This window comes from Thalassophryne amazonica, chromosome 8 (assembly GCF_902500255.1).
Source record: "Thalassophryne amazonica chromosome 8, fThaAma1.1, whole genome shotgun sequence".
Lineage (NCBI taxonomy): Eukaryota > Metazoa > Chordata > Actinopteri > Batrachoidiformes > Batrachoididae > Thalassophryne > Thalassophryne amazonica.
This window is the reverse complement of record NC_047110.1, coordinates 85,669,794-85,682,779: the sequence shown is the minus strand read 5'-3', so window position 1 is coordinate 85,682,779 and position 12,986 is coordinate 85,669,794. Positions and strand designations below refer to the sequence as shown.

The window sequence follows — 12,986 nt, the reverse complement described above, 5'->3', positions numbered from 1 at the left end:
TATTTTGTTTAACCAACCAAAGTACGTCATGCAAGGGTTGTACTGCCTTCGCTTAGTTTGACAGTTGCCATGTCACAATTCTCAGCATTTGCATAAAGTAGACAACTTATCTATTTTGGCCTCCCAGAGTTGGCAGCGTAGCAGCCACTTGTTGCTGTAAAGCCCCCACTCTGATTGAAAGTGAACAGCGGTTAGTCACTTTACCTGTCACTAATGTGACCAAGGGGTAATGGGGTCCCACCTATGCATTGTCAACAATGTTACTGAACCGCCCTCTGCACGACAAAGTATGTATTGATACCTTTTCCAACAGCTAAAGTGTTTATTTAGGAAAATAAAAGTTTTTATGTTGGCGATACAGATTTGTCCGCAGGCCCGGCGCCAGAAAAAAAATATTAAGGGGGCGATGAGTTTATCACAGGGGGCGGGGTCACCCCCCCCCCCCCCCAAAAAAAGGGCGCACCGGAGGGGACGTGCCTCTGAGCATGCGTAATGAACTGGGTGCGCTCCTAGAAAGCTTGTGTATTTAGGCTACACCGTTGTAAGAGAGTGACTAAGAGTAAAGAGTGATGACAGTATTTTTTTTTATTATTATTTGAACGTATAGACCCTCGGTCAAGTGATCTCCTGCATACCACAAAACCAAACCAACAACTGATCTGAGAAATGACACGAGACAGTAGATTAACCCCACATACAGCCCTCCATCACAAGCGCAAACACAGCGCAACTGGGCATGAGTCACACAACGGGTGATAAGATAAAGCTTTCATGTAGATATACAGTGGTCCCTCGTTTATCGTGGGAGTTACGTTCTAAAAATAGCCCGCAATAGGCGAAATCCGCGAAGTAGACAGTGTTATTTTTTACAATTATTATAGAAGTTTTAAGGCTGTAAAACGCCTCACTACACACTTTATACACTTTTCTCAAACAGGCATTAACATTTTCTCACTTTTCTCTCGTGTGTAAACACTCTCAAAGTTCAAACCTTAGTAGAAAAATAAGAGCAACCTGTTTTCAGGCCCAAACATTTGTTTGAGAAATAAAAATAGAACGTTTTCCTATAAATAATTATGATGGCTTTTAGAACTAACGAATTTAATTTTAACGGATCAACCTATGAGGTTGGACACAAGGAATTATTAATAGTGACTGACCAGTATTTCACAGTTCCTCTGATTGCGCCTCTTCATCCTGGCACCGCGCCACTGTCGCGCCTTTTTCCACTCACACCTCGCAGCAGGTGTCTTTTTGAAGAACACAGTTATGGGTAGTTGTTGGCGCTCTTTTTTCTTCTGGGCGAGAAGATTCTTAGAAACAGACACACAGAACACAATGCGCGTACTCTCTCTTCGCGGTGCCGCAACAGGCATCTCGACAGAACACCGGCCTGCTTGATGAGGACGCAGAGCACAATGCGCTGTAAAAAAACAAAAAACAAACAGCAAGCAAAATTGGAGTAAAAAATCCGCGAAACTGCGAGGCGCTATATTTTCCAGTATTTCTTTTTCTTTCTCTTTTTATTTTGATAACTCTCACATCTGAGGGGGCGAGGTTGATGACGTGAGGGAGCGTCGCCCCCAAACGCCCCCTCGTGGCGCCGGGTCCGTTTGTCCGTGAAAGGCTCATATCAGCTGATATTATCGGCCAACCAGTATATTGATTGGGCTCTAACTTTACCCTGGTCTGTGAGTAAATGAGGTGCTGGTTTGTTTTCTTTCAGATCCTCACTTCCTTAATAACCAGGAAATGTCAGATGTGACCTTTCTGGTGGAAGGGAAGCCGTTCTATGGGCACAGAGTCCTGCTGATCACTGCTTCAGACAGGTGAGACTGAAGACTGCTTCACTGTCACAAACACCCCTAACTTTTACACTCATAATATGAACAATGGTCTTGTTTTCTGCAGGTTCAAGTCTCTGCTCACGACGTCTGGTCCAGATGGAAGTTCAAAGAAGGAAATTGAGATAAATGACGTCAAGTACAATATTTTCCAGGTACGTGATTAATTCTTACATCCGGCTGTATTTACTTTAATATTTGTTGTAGTTTTGTTAGTAACTGGGAGCTCTGTGCAGATGATGATGTCATACCTGTACTGTGGAGGAACAGAGGCGCTGCACACCAACGTGCCGCACTTACTGCAGGTGAGAATAACATTTAATTCAGACATACCAAAAGTCATATCACACACACGCACGTTCAGATCAAAATAGCCACCCTGGATTCTACATGTGCGTTGAGCAACAGTGGAGGAAAAAAAACTTTAAAAAACTGCTGAAGCAAATATCACCTGTAGTACTTGTAATAATAATTTTAAAAAAGGCATCAGCATCACATGAAAACTTTTGTGCTTTTTGCATAGAATTTTACAAAACTTAGTGACCAATTTAAGCAGTTAAACAAAGTCAAAGGAAGGCTTTGCAAACCTTCATCTTCAGCTGCAGAAAAGAAGTTTAGGGTATTTCAACTTTATCCCTGTATTGTCATGATGATGAAGCCAGTCAGCAAAATCCTCTAACTTGTGGATTACTGCAGTATGCAGGCTCTGACTGTTTCTTTCTGAATAAAGTCTGCATACGGGGCCATTATTGCAGCAAAGGTATTTACAAATGTGTATTTCTATCTGTGTGTGTAACCATGTGTAAAAAATCAATGTGTGTGTAACCACATCTACAAATGTTTTATTTATTATTTGTTTTATATAACGGCTAAAATAGATCCTTGTCATTTGATATTTTATGAATTTATAAACAGAAAAGGGATTTATGTTTTGATCTGCATCACTGATGCTTTGATGTCAACAGTCCAACACAAACTTTAAATAGGAGTCTAAAATTGTTCCCAGTCAACTTAGAATAAGTTAGATAGTTAAGAAATAATTCTGACGATGTAGTCCGTGATGCCGTACACTGACTTCGTGTAGTTCCAAAAACAAAGACTTCAGTACAGCGAAAAATCATATCAGAAATTCGTCCAGCTCTTTATCTTAACAGCTCTACATGCCTCCAGACAGCTTACAGTGTAGTGGATTTTTTTTTCTGTGTGTGTGAGAAGAATTAGCTCAAATCGTCGTCCATCAGCAAAAGAAACTGCCATGTTTAGCTAAACGCTGCCCCACCTAGTGTGTGTGTGGGCGGTGTTTGCAGCGTGCAATGGTACAAAACGCATGGAACCAAATTTGCACGCTAAATGCAACGCAACACAAATTGGACGAATAATCCATGTCATGTGACATACAAAGCACCAATCAAATGACAAAGAGCCACTCAGTCATTATATAAACACAGATTTTTTTTATTTTTTTACACATTTGTGGTTCTGGTCATACACACATAGATCGAAATACACATTTGCAAATATGAATGACCCCATATGGACAGAGTTAATGTGGAGTTTTTTTCCCTCTAGTTGTTATCAGCTGCTAGCATGTTCCACTTGGGGGCGCTACAAAGACACTGTGAACTCATCTGCTCTGAGAACATCAGTCTGGATAACGCAGTCTGCATCTACAAAACAGCTAAGGTAACACACACACACAAGAAAAGTTGACTTGAAGCAGCGATCAGAGCCACATTTTACTGTCTGCACATTATGCAAATGCTTTTGTTTTTCAGTTAAGTAAATTATTGTTAATTTTAACACTGTAGCATTGCTGCGTTTTGCGTCATTTAGCATCAGCTGCTGCAGCCAGAGATTCTGTTTTCAGTAGCAAGATGAGGTTTTTCTAATGTTAACATGTCAGTGATGTATCATATAATGATTTTGTTTTTCAATGCACTGTGTACGCTTAAAAAGTGTCAATAAATAAATATTTTTTGTCTTTTTGCAGGCTCACGGTTCTGTGGAGCTGTGCTCATTCTGTGAAAGTTACTTCTTGCAGCAGATGCCGGCTTTGCTGGAGAGGGAGGCCTTCAGGATCTTGCTGTTAGGACCCACTGGGACTCGAGCAGCGAACAGCTCGACCTCCATGCTGGTTCACAGCCGGGGAGACTCGCCTCTGGAAGAGCTGGAGGCCACCTTGGCTCAACGGCTTCGCTCGCTCTACGTCACCTCCAGAGTCTGAGGACAGTCAACGGGATCAAATGTGGGACCACCGTGGAGGTTTCACTTCTTCACTGATACAGGATCAGCTAATCGAACGCTACAAACGTTTTCTGAGTGAGATCTGATCCGACCTCAGCGCTAAGGACCAACTTCCACTCTACTCTGACACTGTAACGCACAGACGAGCGCATTATTTGGCAGCAGTTGAACTTTAACTAAGTCCTGATGAAGCAAACGTTCCATTTGAACACTCACTGCAGTGCACTTGGAGTAAAAAACTGGAACCATTTTCTCTAAAGCTCAGGAAGCTTGAGTGGAGAATGAGCATAACTGTAAAGTGCTGCTGCCCTCTAATGGAAGCTGGCTGCTACTGCGTCTGTTTAGACTAAGAATAAAGAATCAAATCAATGGACTTTTGGAAGAACGGAGGTCGTGCCTTCAGAATTCTTGTACATTTTATCTAACATTTTTATGTTATATTTTTAAAGAATAAGCCAGGAATGGAAAGATGAACTGTTTCTATTTAATGAGAAAAATATGTATTTAAAAAATGTCTTCTTTTACGTTTTTGAAGCCAAGCAAAGTAATATTATTATTGTTTTAAAAAGTTGCTTCTGTGTAGCGATTCTTCCACATTCAGATAATTAAGCTTAAATATACTGAAACTAAACGCTTCAGCACAGGTACAGCAGTAAACTCTGTCACAGGACATAAAGTCTGTTTAAATATAATAATAAATGACTGAAGTCTGGGAAACAAAACTGTCACTTTGACTAGTGCAAACACAAGCAGAATCTCACCTGGAAACTCAGTCTGCACACACCTGCTTCAAAACAAAGAAACCACATTTGAACTCCAAAACAAAGCACCGCTTACAGGAAGTGGACCAAAACCAGATTCAATTCATAAACTGCCAGTTCATTGATCAGAAGCCAGAGTATTCCAGATAAATTTATTTTAAAACCTAAGCAAAGAAAGTTATGTTTTCATTAGTATTTGTACGTGACTAGGATTCCCATGAAATGTGGATTGTGTGCCAAGAAAGAACTCCTTAAATTCTGGAGCATGGCTAGATCAAGGGAAGTGGTCAGGTTTTTCTTTTCCCTTGAACATTGCAAGATACTTTTTTTTTGTTGTTTTTCTATATGGCAGCCTGGATTTTTCAACCAGGCTGTATTTTTAGATGTTTGGGGGGGCATCTTTGAACTTGGGACAAAAATAAAATTACTATTTTCTATAAGTTACACCGGAGTATTAGATCAAAAATGCATCACAAAGACAGAAAAAAGTCACACTGTCTATAAGTCACATTTCTTCAACGTGCAGTGTAATTATATGTTTGAAAATTTGACACATTATATATCATGCAGAGTCTGCATTAACAAGCAGAAACTAATGCACTACCAGGCACAAAAAAACTCAGAATGAACAGATGTCCTCATCTGTTCATTGGTCATCTGTTCAGTGTAATTAAACATTGAAGACTTGTAAAAGTAGCCTTATGGTACTTTAACCCAGCTGGCCTAGAGACACTTTTTGGCACCCCTGAACAGGTGAACATGCCATTAGAAGTGTTTGGTACCTTGCAGAAACCTCCTACAGAGGTAAACCTGATTACCTCACTGAATGTAACTTTTAAAGATGACCATATACTTTATAGTTGCCATTCACTTTAGACTCCTAGCAGCTGCCCACTGAAACATTACAAGTCTGTTGCTGATGAGGGGTTTTGTCTTTTAGAACCAGTCCCTCATTTTCAGTTTACCGAGAGTGTTTTTACTTTGCACTGTCCAACCATGATATAGCCATTTAGACAGTGAAAGAAACCTAAAAATAGAACATAGGCTGAAAAATTCCAGAATTCTGCTTGAAATACTCTCTTGGAATTGCCTCCTGATAAGAAGGTCCCTGTTTCAAAGCTGCCCCTGTACATCTGGAGTTACATCAGGAAGAGCATCTGACACACACACAAAAAAAACTTGAGCCAAATAAACGTGAATCTGTGCAGGATCTCCTTGTTTTGCACTCTTGTGTTGCCACAGCAGGAGTGGGGTTTGAACCGGGAACCTACCGCACTGAAACCAAGTGCACTAACCACTTAGCCATCACCCCAAAATGCAGAATAAAGTAGACACAGCATATAACTGAATGATTTTATTTGTTTCCGCACTGAATATGCTCACAGTTATGTCAAATGGGATTACGTCAGTCTGTTAGTTCCTGCTCTGTCAGAAGGCCACACAGAGCCTCAAAATCATTAGTGCAGCAGCGTCCCATCATAGAAAACAGGAGGGTCAACAACAGGGTATTGCTTTGTGTTTTTGTACCAATATTGCCCCCTGCAGGTGGAAAGAGCCCAGACATCTGAGCCTTCCAGGGAGGGGGGCGTAGTAGAGGAAGCATCATTCAAAAAGTTTGTGCACAAGAAAAGAGGAGGAGGAATGGAAAGATCAGCATGAGCAAAAAAACAAACAAACAAAAAACCCAAACAGAAAAATAGAGGCGGTGATGTAAATAAAGGACAGAAGGGGTGTTTGTGGAGAGCATAGTGATGAAGGCTGAGAGGAGGAGTGAGTTTGGCATGGAACATTAAACAGTAAAAGCCATGCAAAGAAAAGCTTGTGTTGGACATGCACACAGCAATACAAGCTAAAAGCATAGAGCAGGAATCCCCGAAGCGGCCAGGAAGACCGTCAACCCCCACGTTTGTCTATTTACAAAAAAGAAGATGCAAATGGTTCTCCTCAGGCCTGACCTACACACAATATAAATATCAATAGAAGAGCAGATTCCTCCTCCAAAGGAGGCTACGTCTACATTCTTAAATGACTTTTGAATTTTTTTCTCTGTCTTCTTCCTCTTCAACTGGACAATAGCTCTCGCTCCCTCAGCGGTCAGAAGAAGGAGAATTAGTGACATTTCAGAGTTCACGTAAATTCTGTTGAAGTCAGACCAAAAAAAAAACAAAAAAACATTCTTCAAACGTTGCCTCATTTACAAACACACAGCAGGGTAATAAATAACATTAAACTGACTTAACTGCTTTGTTCATATAAATAGTAAATTTATAATAAATTAGGACTTTTAAACAGAGATGAACAGACATGAATAAATAAGGACAAAAATACAAAAATATCCACAGTTGCATTCATTGTGTTAGTTTTTTGTTTTCTCTACTTTTTACTGCTGGTAATTGAGACGGAGCGAGAGGTAAAAATGGAAAATCAAAAAGGACCAGTTTAACAGATGTTCAGATCATTATTAGTACAATCAAAACAAAGACATCATCATGTAGTAAAAATACATGTTGGAATTTAAAATAACAGCAGGTGCAGGTTCTTTTCTTTCTAACCTGACCTGGTGGTTTCTAAACAGTGTCACAACTAAACATTACTGTGTTTTGTTTTGTTTTTCTTTACATAAGAAATGGTATCAGTCTGTACAAGAGTATAGATAATTCATTTAAATAACCCCGCCCACCCAACCCCACCCATCCTGTCTGAAATCACATGTCCAGTCCATTTGCAGCAAATAGAAGACTAATAAAGTCAATATTTTAAACCCACTTCTTCACAAAGAAAGTACATTAAAAGCAAACAATACAATCAGGCAAGTCTCTGCAGGTTCCACAAAACTCCTCCCCTCATTCAGTCATCGTGTCTCCCACGTTTTTTTCTGAAGACATCCCAGAGGTTTCTGTGCATACTGTACCTGTGTGTGTGTGTGTGTGTGTGTGTGTGTGTGTGTGTGTGTGTGTGTGTGTGTGTGTGTGTGTGTGTGTGTGAGAGAGAGAGAGAGAGAGTGAGAGAGAGCTTTGTTTCTAAAAAATGTGGGCTACAAGAGAGAAAGTAAAGACAGGAGTGGGGGGGGGGGGTGTAGGTGTGAGACGTGCACACCTGTGCATGTAGGTTGGTGACAGGGAGCACTAAAGTTATTTTTTATCTACTTCTAGTGATGGTTGCCAGAAGGTGTGCCAAGGGAGGCGAAGTCTGCATCAAGGGTCTGTTTCCACGGTAACCGGCCCCCGCACCTTTCAGAGCAGTCATCCGCCAAACTAATGTCCATCTCTCTCGACGCACTCGGGAGGTGGAGGGCAGTCGAGGGAGGAGGGCGTACGGAGCAGAGGGAGGGGCTTAATAGGTTTTCTGGATAATTCCTGGTATCAGAAACAAGTCAGGTCATCACACAGGTTAGCAGCAAGGGAGCACAAACAGGGCAACGCCCAAAGGAGATGGGGTGGGCGTGACAGAGGGCGGGTGATGATGGTGGACACGGAGGGGTGATGAGACGGAGGGGAGTGGAAGTGTTTGATGTGCGTAAAATATCGCTGATTCTTTCAATATATTTCTATGTATATAAAGACATTTTATACAAAAACAAACAAACAATTATGTACATCTCGTTATGTACAGACACAATCTTTCTCACTGATACTGGGGTTGGTTTTAGCACTGGCTTGACTACAGAAAGTGTCTCGTTCTACAAGTCCTCGTGTGTCCCAACAGACACCACCGACAGCTTGGCTCTGTCATGGGCCGCCGCGGGGAATTTGGTGTCATTAATTTCTGGCTCGTGCCTCCTGATGTGCATGGGTGAGGCGCAGTGCCTGGAGAGCGTGGCAGAGGGTAGGGCACCTGTCCATTCTTCTCGTCTGAAAAAGTGTTTAATAACGTCAAAGAAGTTACTCAATGGGCTGCCTAGGTACACAGATGGGAAAGAGGACAAAAAGGGGAAAGAGAGAGGAAAGAGAACAAACTAATGAACAAACGGGGGTTCACAGGAGGGTGGGGGGTGGGGGAGACAGACGCAGCAAACAGGATGCGCTGCAAGCAGAGGACGAGGGACAGATGCAGGATGAGAACTGCAGCAGTCGTGTTGGTACCGTGTAATATAAGAGCGAAAGAACTCATGCATCTGTCAGACAGTCTTAATTATCTACATTACCAGTCAAAAGTGCGCAAACTTTTGACTGGTAATGCACTTGAAAATCAGGGGTGCCAAGAATTTTAGCCGTGACTGTGTTAGTGCCATGTAAGACCTGGGTCAGTTTTCATGACAGACTATGTGAAACCCCCACTGCCCCAAAGAGACCTTTGAATGGTGCTCCTTTGTCTAGATTTTAGTGTGAAATATGTATATTTTATGATACCGGAATCTCTTATTGTAACTGATGATTTTTATTTTTTATTTTTTGCAGTGAAAGGCAGCAATGAACACCCCCACTCACTCCTGCAGAGTCTCACCCATGATAAGAGTACAAATAGACAATATAGCCAAACTAGTCTCCCTGCAGAGATGATACACACCATAATACAAGTGCAGATCATGTATTTCATTGTAAAGATGTATATAAATGGCTATAATAATGATATATACCAATAATCCATTGAGATTTTATATGAAATATTGATCTAGAAAGGTTTTAGTAAGTAAGGTTTACAAACATTTTGGAAACGTTGCCACAAAACATTTTCTTTAAAATGTTTCAGAGAGTCTACACTTTAATGTTTTCAAAAATGTTTCCAAAAACCACCAAGCCAAATGTTTCTAAGATATTTTCAAACATCAATTGTTTCCTGGGGTCTTTAGGGTCAAAGGTTGAACAGTTCTGGTCACTTTCAGAAAATATGTTGAAACTGAGCAAATATAAACTTTATATCTGAGTAATTTAAACCCAACAATCTGCTCTTAATGTCAGCAGTGACTGAGATCTGAGTTGTGTTGCGTATCGTACTTTTCAATACCAATACCATGACACTGTTTCACTGTGCTCAGCTGATATTCAGATTATGAAGTGGTTACCTATATGGTACAACAATAACGTTCTTTCAACATGCAGGATACGATGGACTGACAGCTGGTGTAGTGTCCAAGCACATACAGGCAGCCATAAGCAAGAGAGACGGCAAAGAGAAGATGATTGAAACAAAGCTTCAATAATACACTGCTAAATCTAAATGCCTAAAAGTAGCCGTATGGACACACCTCACTGTAAATTTACAAATCTTAATCTTAATTTTAAAACCCTGAGATGTACAGCAGGAAGGACAGAATACTGAAATTCTTCAAGTTCAAGTAGTTCTGAATTTTGTTTCTGTGAAATTACAAATTTTGCTACAACAAAAAGTTGCTCTTGAAGGAGGCTCAGTGTCATAAAGCTACTGTGTGTAGGATCTAGTGCCATCGAGTGGTGAGGGTGCAGAATGCATTATGACATCGCTGGTCATTATGTTGTTTCCCTTCATGTTTTTATTTTTCTGCCAACAGGGATTTGTGATCTGTCTTTTCACAAAACTGGGGGTTCTCAAACTTGTTAATCTGCACTACTGGAACCAGGAAAAATAACTAATAACTAATAGCAAAAAATAACTGTAAACACTGTTAGCCAACAAAAGAAGGAGAAAAAGGAAAAAGAAAACATTGTTAGCTAACATTCCAGAAGCAAAATGGATACATTTTTACTGCATGAATCTACCAGTGAGAAGAAAGAGTTTGAGGCAACCAAAAAAAGAAGAAAGTAGAGGATGATTTTCATTTGCCCCTCTCCAGGGTGCATCCCCACATCAGCCGCCTGTGCACGTCAAAGACCCAGACTCATTGCTCACACTAAACAACTAAACAAGAGGCGAGACTGGATGGGACTGAGATGAGATGAGAGACTAAATATGTATAAAAGTTGAATCAATATTATTTATGTTCCACAAGGTTCTGTGCTAGGACCAATTTTATTCACTTTATACATGCTTCCCTTAGGTAGTATTATTAGACGGTATTGCTTAAATTTTCATTGTTACGCAGATGATACCCAGCTTTATCTATCCATGAAGCCAGAGGACACACACCAATTAGCTAAACTGCAGGATTGTCTTATAGACATAAAGACATGGATGACCTCTAATTTCCTGCTTTTAAACTCAGATAAAACTGAAGTTATTGTACTTGGCCCCACAAATCTTAGAAACATGGTGTCTAACCAGATCCTTACTCTGGATGGCATTACCCTGACCTCTAGTAATACTGTGAGAAATCTTGGAGTCATTTTTGATCAGGATATGTCATTCAAAGCGCATATTAAACAAATATGTAGGACTGCTTTTTTGCATTTACGCAATATCTCTAAAATCAGAAAGGTCTTGTCTCAGAGTGATGCTGAAAAACTAATTCATGCATTTATTTCCTCTAGGCTGGACTATTGTAATTCATTATTATCAGATTGTCCTAAAAGTTCCCTAAAAAGTCTTCAGTTAATTCAAAATGCTGCAGCTAGAGTACTGACGGGGACTAGAAGGAGAGAGCATATCTCACCCATATTGGCCTCTCTTCATTGGCTTCCTGTTAATTCTAGAATAGAATTTAAAATTCTTCTTCTTACTTATAAGGTTTTGAATAATCAGGTCCCATCTTATCTTAGGGACCTTGTAGTACCATATCACCCCAATAGAGCGCTTCGCTCTCAGACTGCAGGCTTACTTGTAGTTCCTAGGGTTTGTAAGAGTAGAATGGGAGGCAGAGCCTTCAGCTTTCAGGCTCCTCTCCTGTGGAACCAGCTCCCAATTCAGATCAGGAAGACAGACACCCTCTCTACTTTTAAGATTAGGCTTAAAACTTTCCTTTTTGCTAAAGCTTATAGTTAGGGCTAGATCAGGTGACCCTGAACCATCCCTTAGTTATGCTGCTATAGACGTAGACTGCTGGGGGGTTCCCATGATGCACTGTTTCTTTCTCTTTTTGCTCTGTATGCACCACTCTGCATTTAATCATTAGTGATCGATCTCTGCTCCCCTCCACAGCATGTCTTTTTCCTGGTTCTCTCCCTCAGCCCCAACCAGTCCCAGCAGAAGACTGCCCCTCCCTGAGCCTGGTTCTGCTGGAGGTTTCTTCCTGTTAAAAGGGAGTTTTTCCTTCCCACTGTAGCCAAGTGCTTGCTCACAGGGGGTCATTTTGACCGTTGGGGTTTACATAATTATTGTATGGCCTTGCCTTACAATATAAAGCGCCTTGGGGCAACTGTTTGTTGTGATTTGGCGCTATATAAATAAAATTGATTGATTGATATTCCATTTCTGTTGTTAGACACCCCAAAACCCAACACACTGCAGCTTTAACTCCCGTTTATCAAACCATAAATGTTGGTATTTTTCCAGCAACCCACAGCTCAGATGATGGAGGTCATCTGTCTCCAGGCTATTGTACCAAGTGAAGCGTATCCAGCGCCAAAGTGTTTGGACCTAATTTGTCTTGAGAAAACAGAAAGCCTTTGATCAAGTTTCTGCACATCAGCTAACAATAAAACACATCCAAAAACATCAAATGCAGCAGGAGGCTGCAGGCAGAAGAAAAAAGTGTAACTCATGTGACTTGTGATGCACTGTCACAATCTGATGCTGAGAGGAATTTCAGAATGAGAGTTCTTCTACTAGATATCAATGGTCCTGCACCCCCTGCATTTTTGGCAATAATCAATCATAATAAAAGTGCTGTTTGTATATCTGTCACGGGGAAGTGTTGCTTAGAGGATGAAGCAAAATGATGGGAGTATCATTTTTCTGATACTTTCACTATCTTAATTTAAGTGGTTCTTGTCATTTTAGGTTGTGTAACTAAATATTGTTCGAAAACAAAAGTGTCATCAGGGAAAATAAACACACTGGCACGTATGCTCAAAGTCACTACTAACGGAATAAAACCCAAACAAGATAAGAGACAAGCTTCTGCATCCGTGCACCCTCTTGATATTCTGAGATTTTGTTCTCGCTTTCACAGATATGCATCCTGGAATGTTACGTGTGTAACTTTGACAAACCGGCGAATGAAGATGGCAGTTGCACAGTCTGATGATATAACATGCCAGGTCTGTACCATGTGATGTACTTCACTTTTTTCACATTTTGTTATGTTACAGCCTTATTCCAAAATGGAGCAAATTATTTTTTTCCG

The 12,986-nt window shown here is 40.7% G+C and overlaps 2 protein-coding genes across 3 annotated transcripts in view; one reads left to right on the top strand and one right to left on the bottom strand.

Annotated features, from left to right (window-relative positions):
- Positions 1–4,810, top strand: part of abtb2b (ankyrin repeat and BTB (POZ) domain containing 2b) — a 128,845-nt gene extending 124,035 nt beyond the window's left edge. For both annotated transcript variants that reach the window (XM_034176870.1, XM_034176869.1), the window contains 5 exons: positions 1,727–1,829; positions 1,912–1,999; positions 2,081–2,149; positions 3,414–3,527; positions 3,835–4,810. In XM_034176870.1, the coding sequence (XP_034032761.1) occupies positions 1,727–1,829; positions 1,912–1,999; positions 2,081–2,149; positions 3,414–3,527; positions 3,835–4,068 (608 nt within the window). In that variant the 3' untranslated portion in view covers positions 4,069–4,810. The remainder of the gene's footprint in view (positions 1–1,726; positions 1,830–1,911; positions 2,000–2,080; positions 2,150–3,413; positions 3,528–3,834) is intronic.
- Positions 4,811–6,188: 1,378 nt separating this feature from the next.
- The window catches only part of brsk2a (BR serine/threonine kinase 2a), a 721,035-nt gene continuing 714,237 nt past the window's right edge, over positions 6,189–12,986 (bottom strand). Inside the window, 1 exon segment of the mRNA XM_034176871.1 lies at positions 6,189–8,700. Within this exon segment, the coding sequence (XP_034032762.1) occupies positions 8,510–8,700 (191 nt within the window). The 3' untranslated portion in view covers positions 6,189–8,509.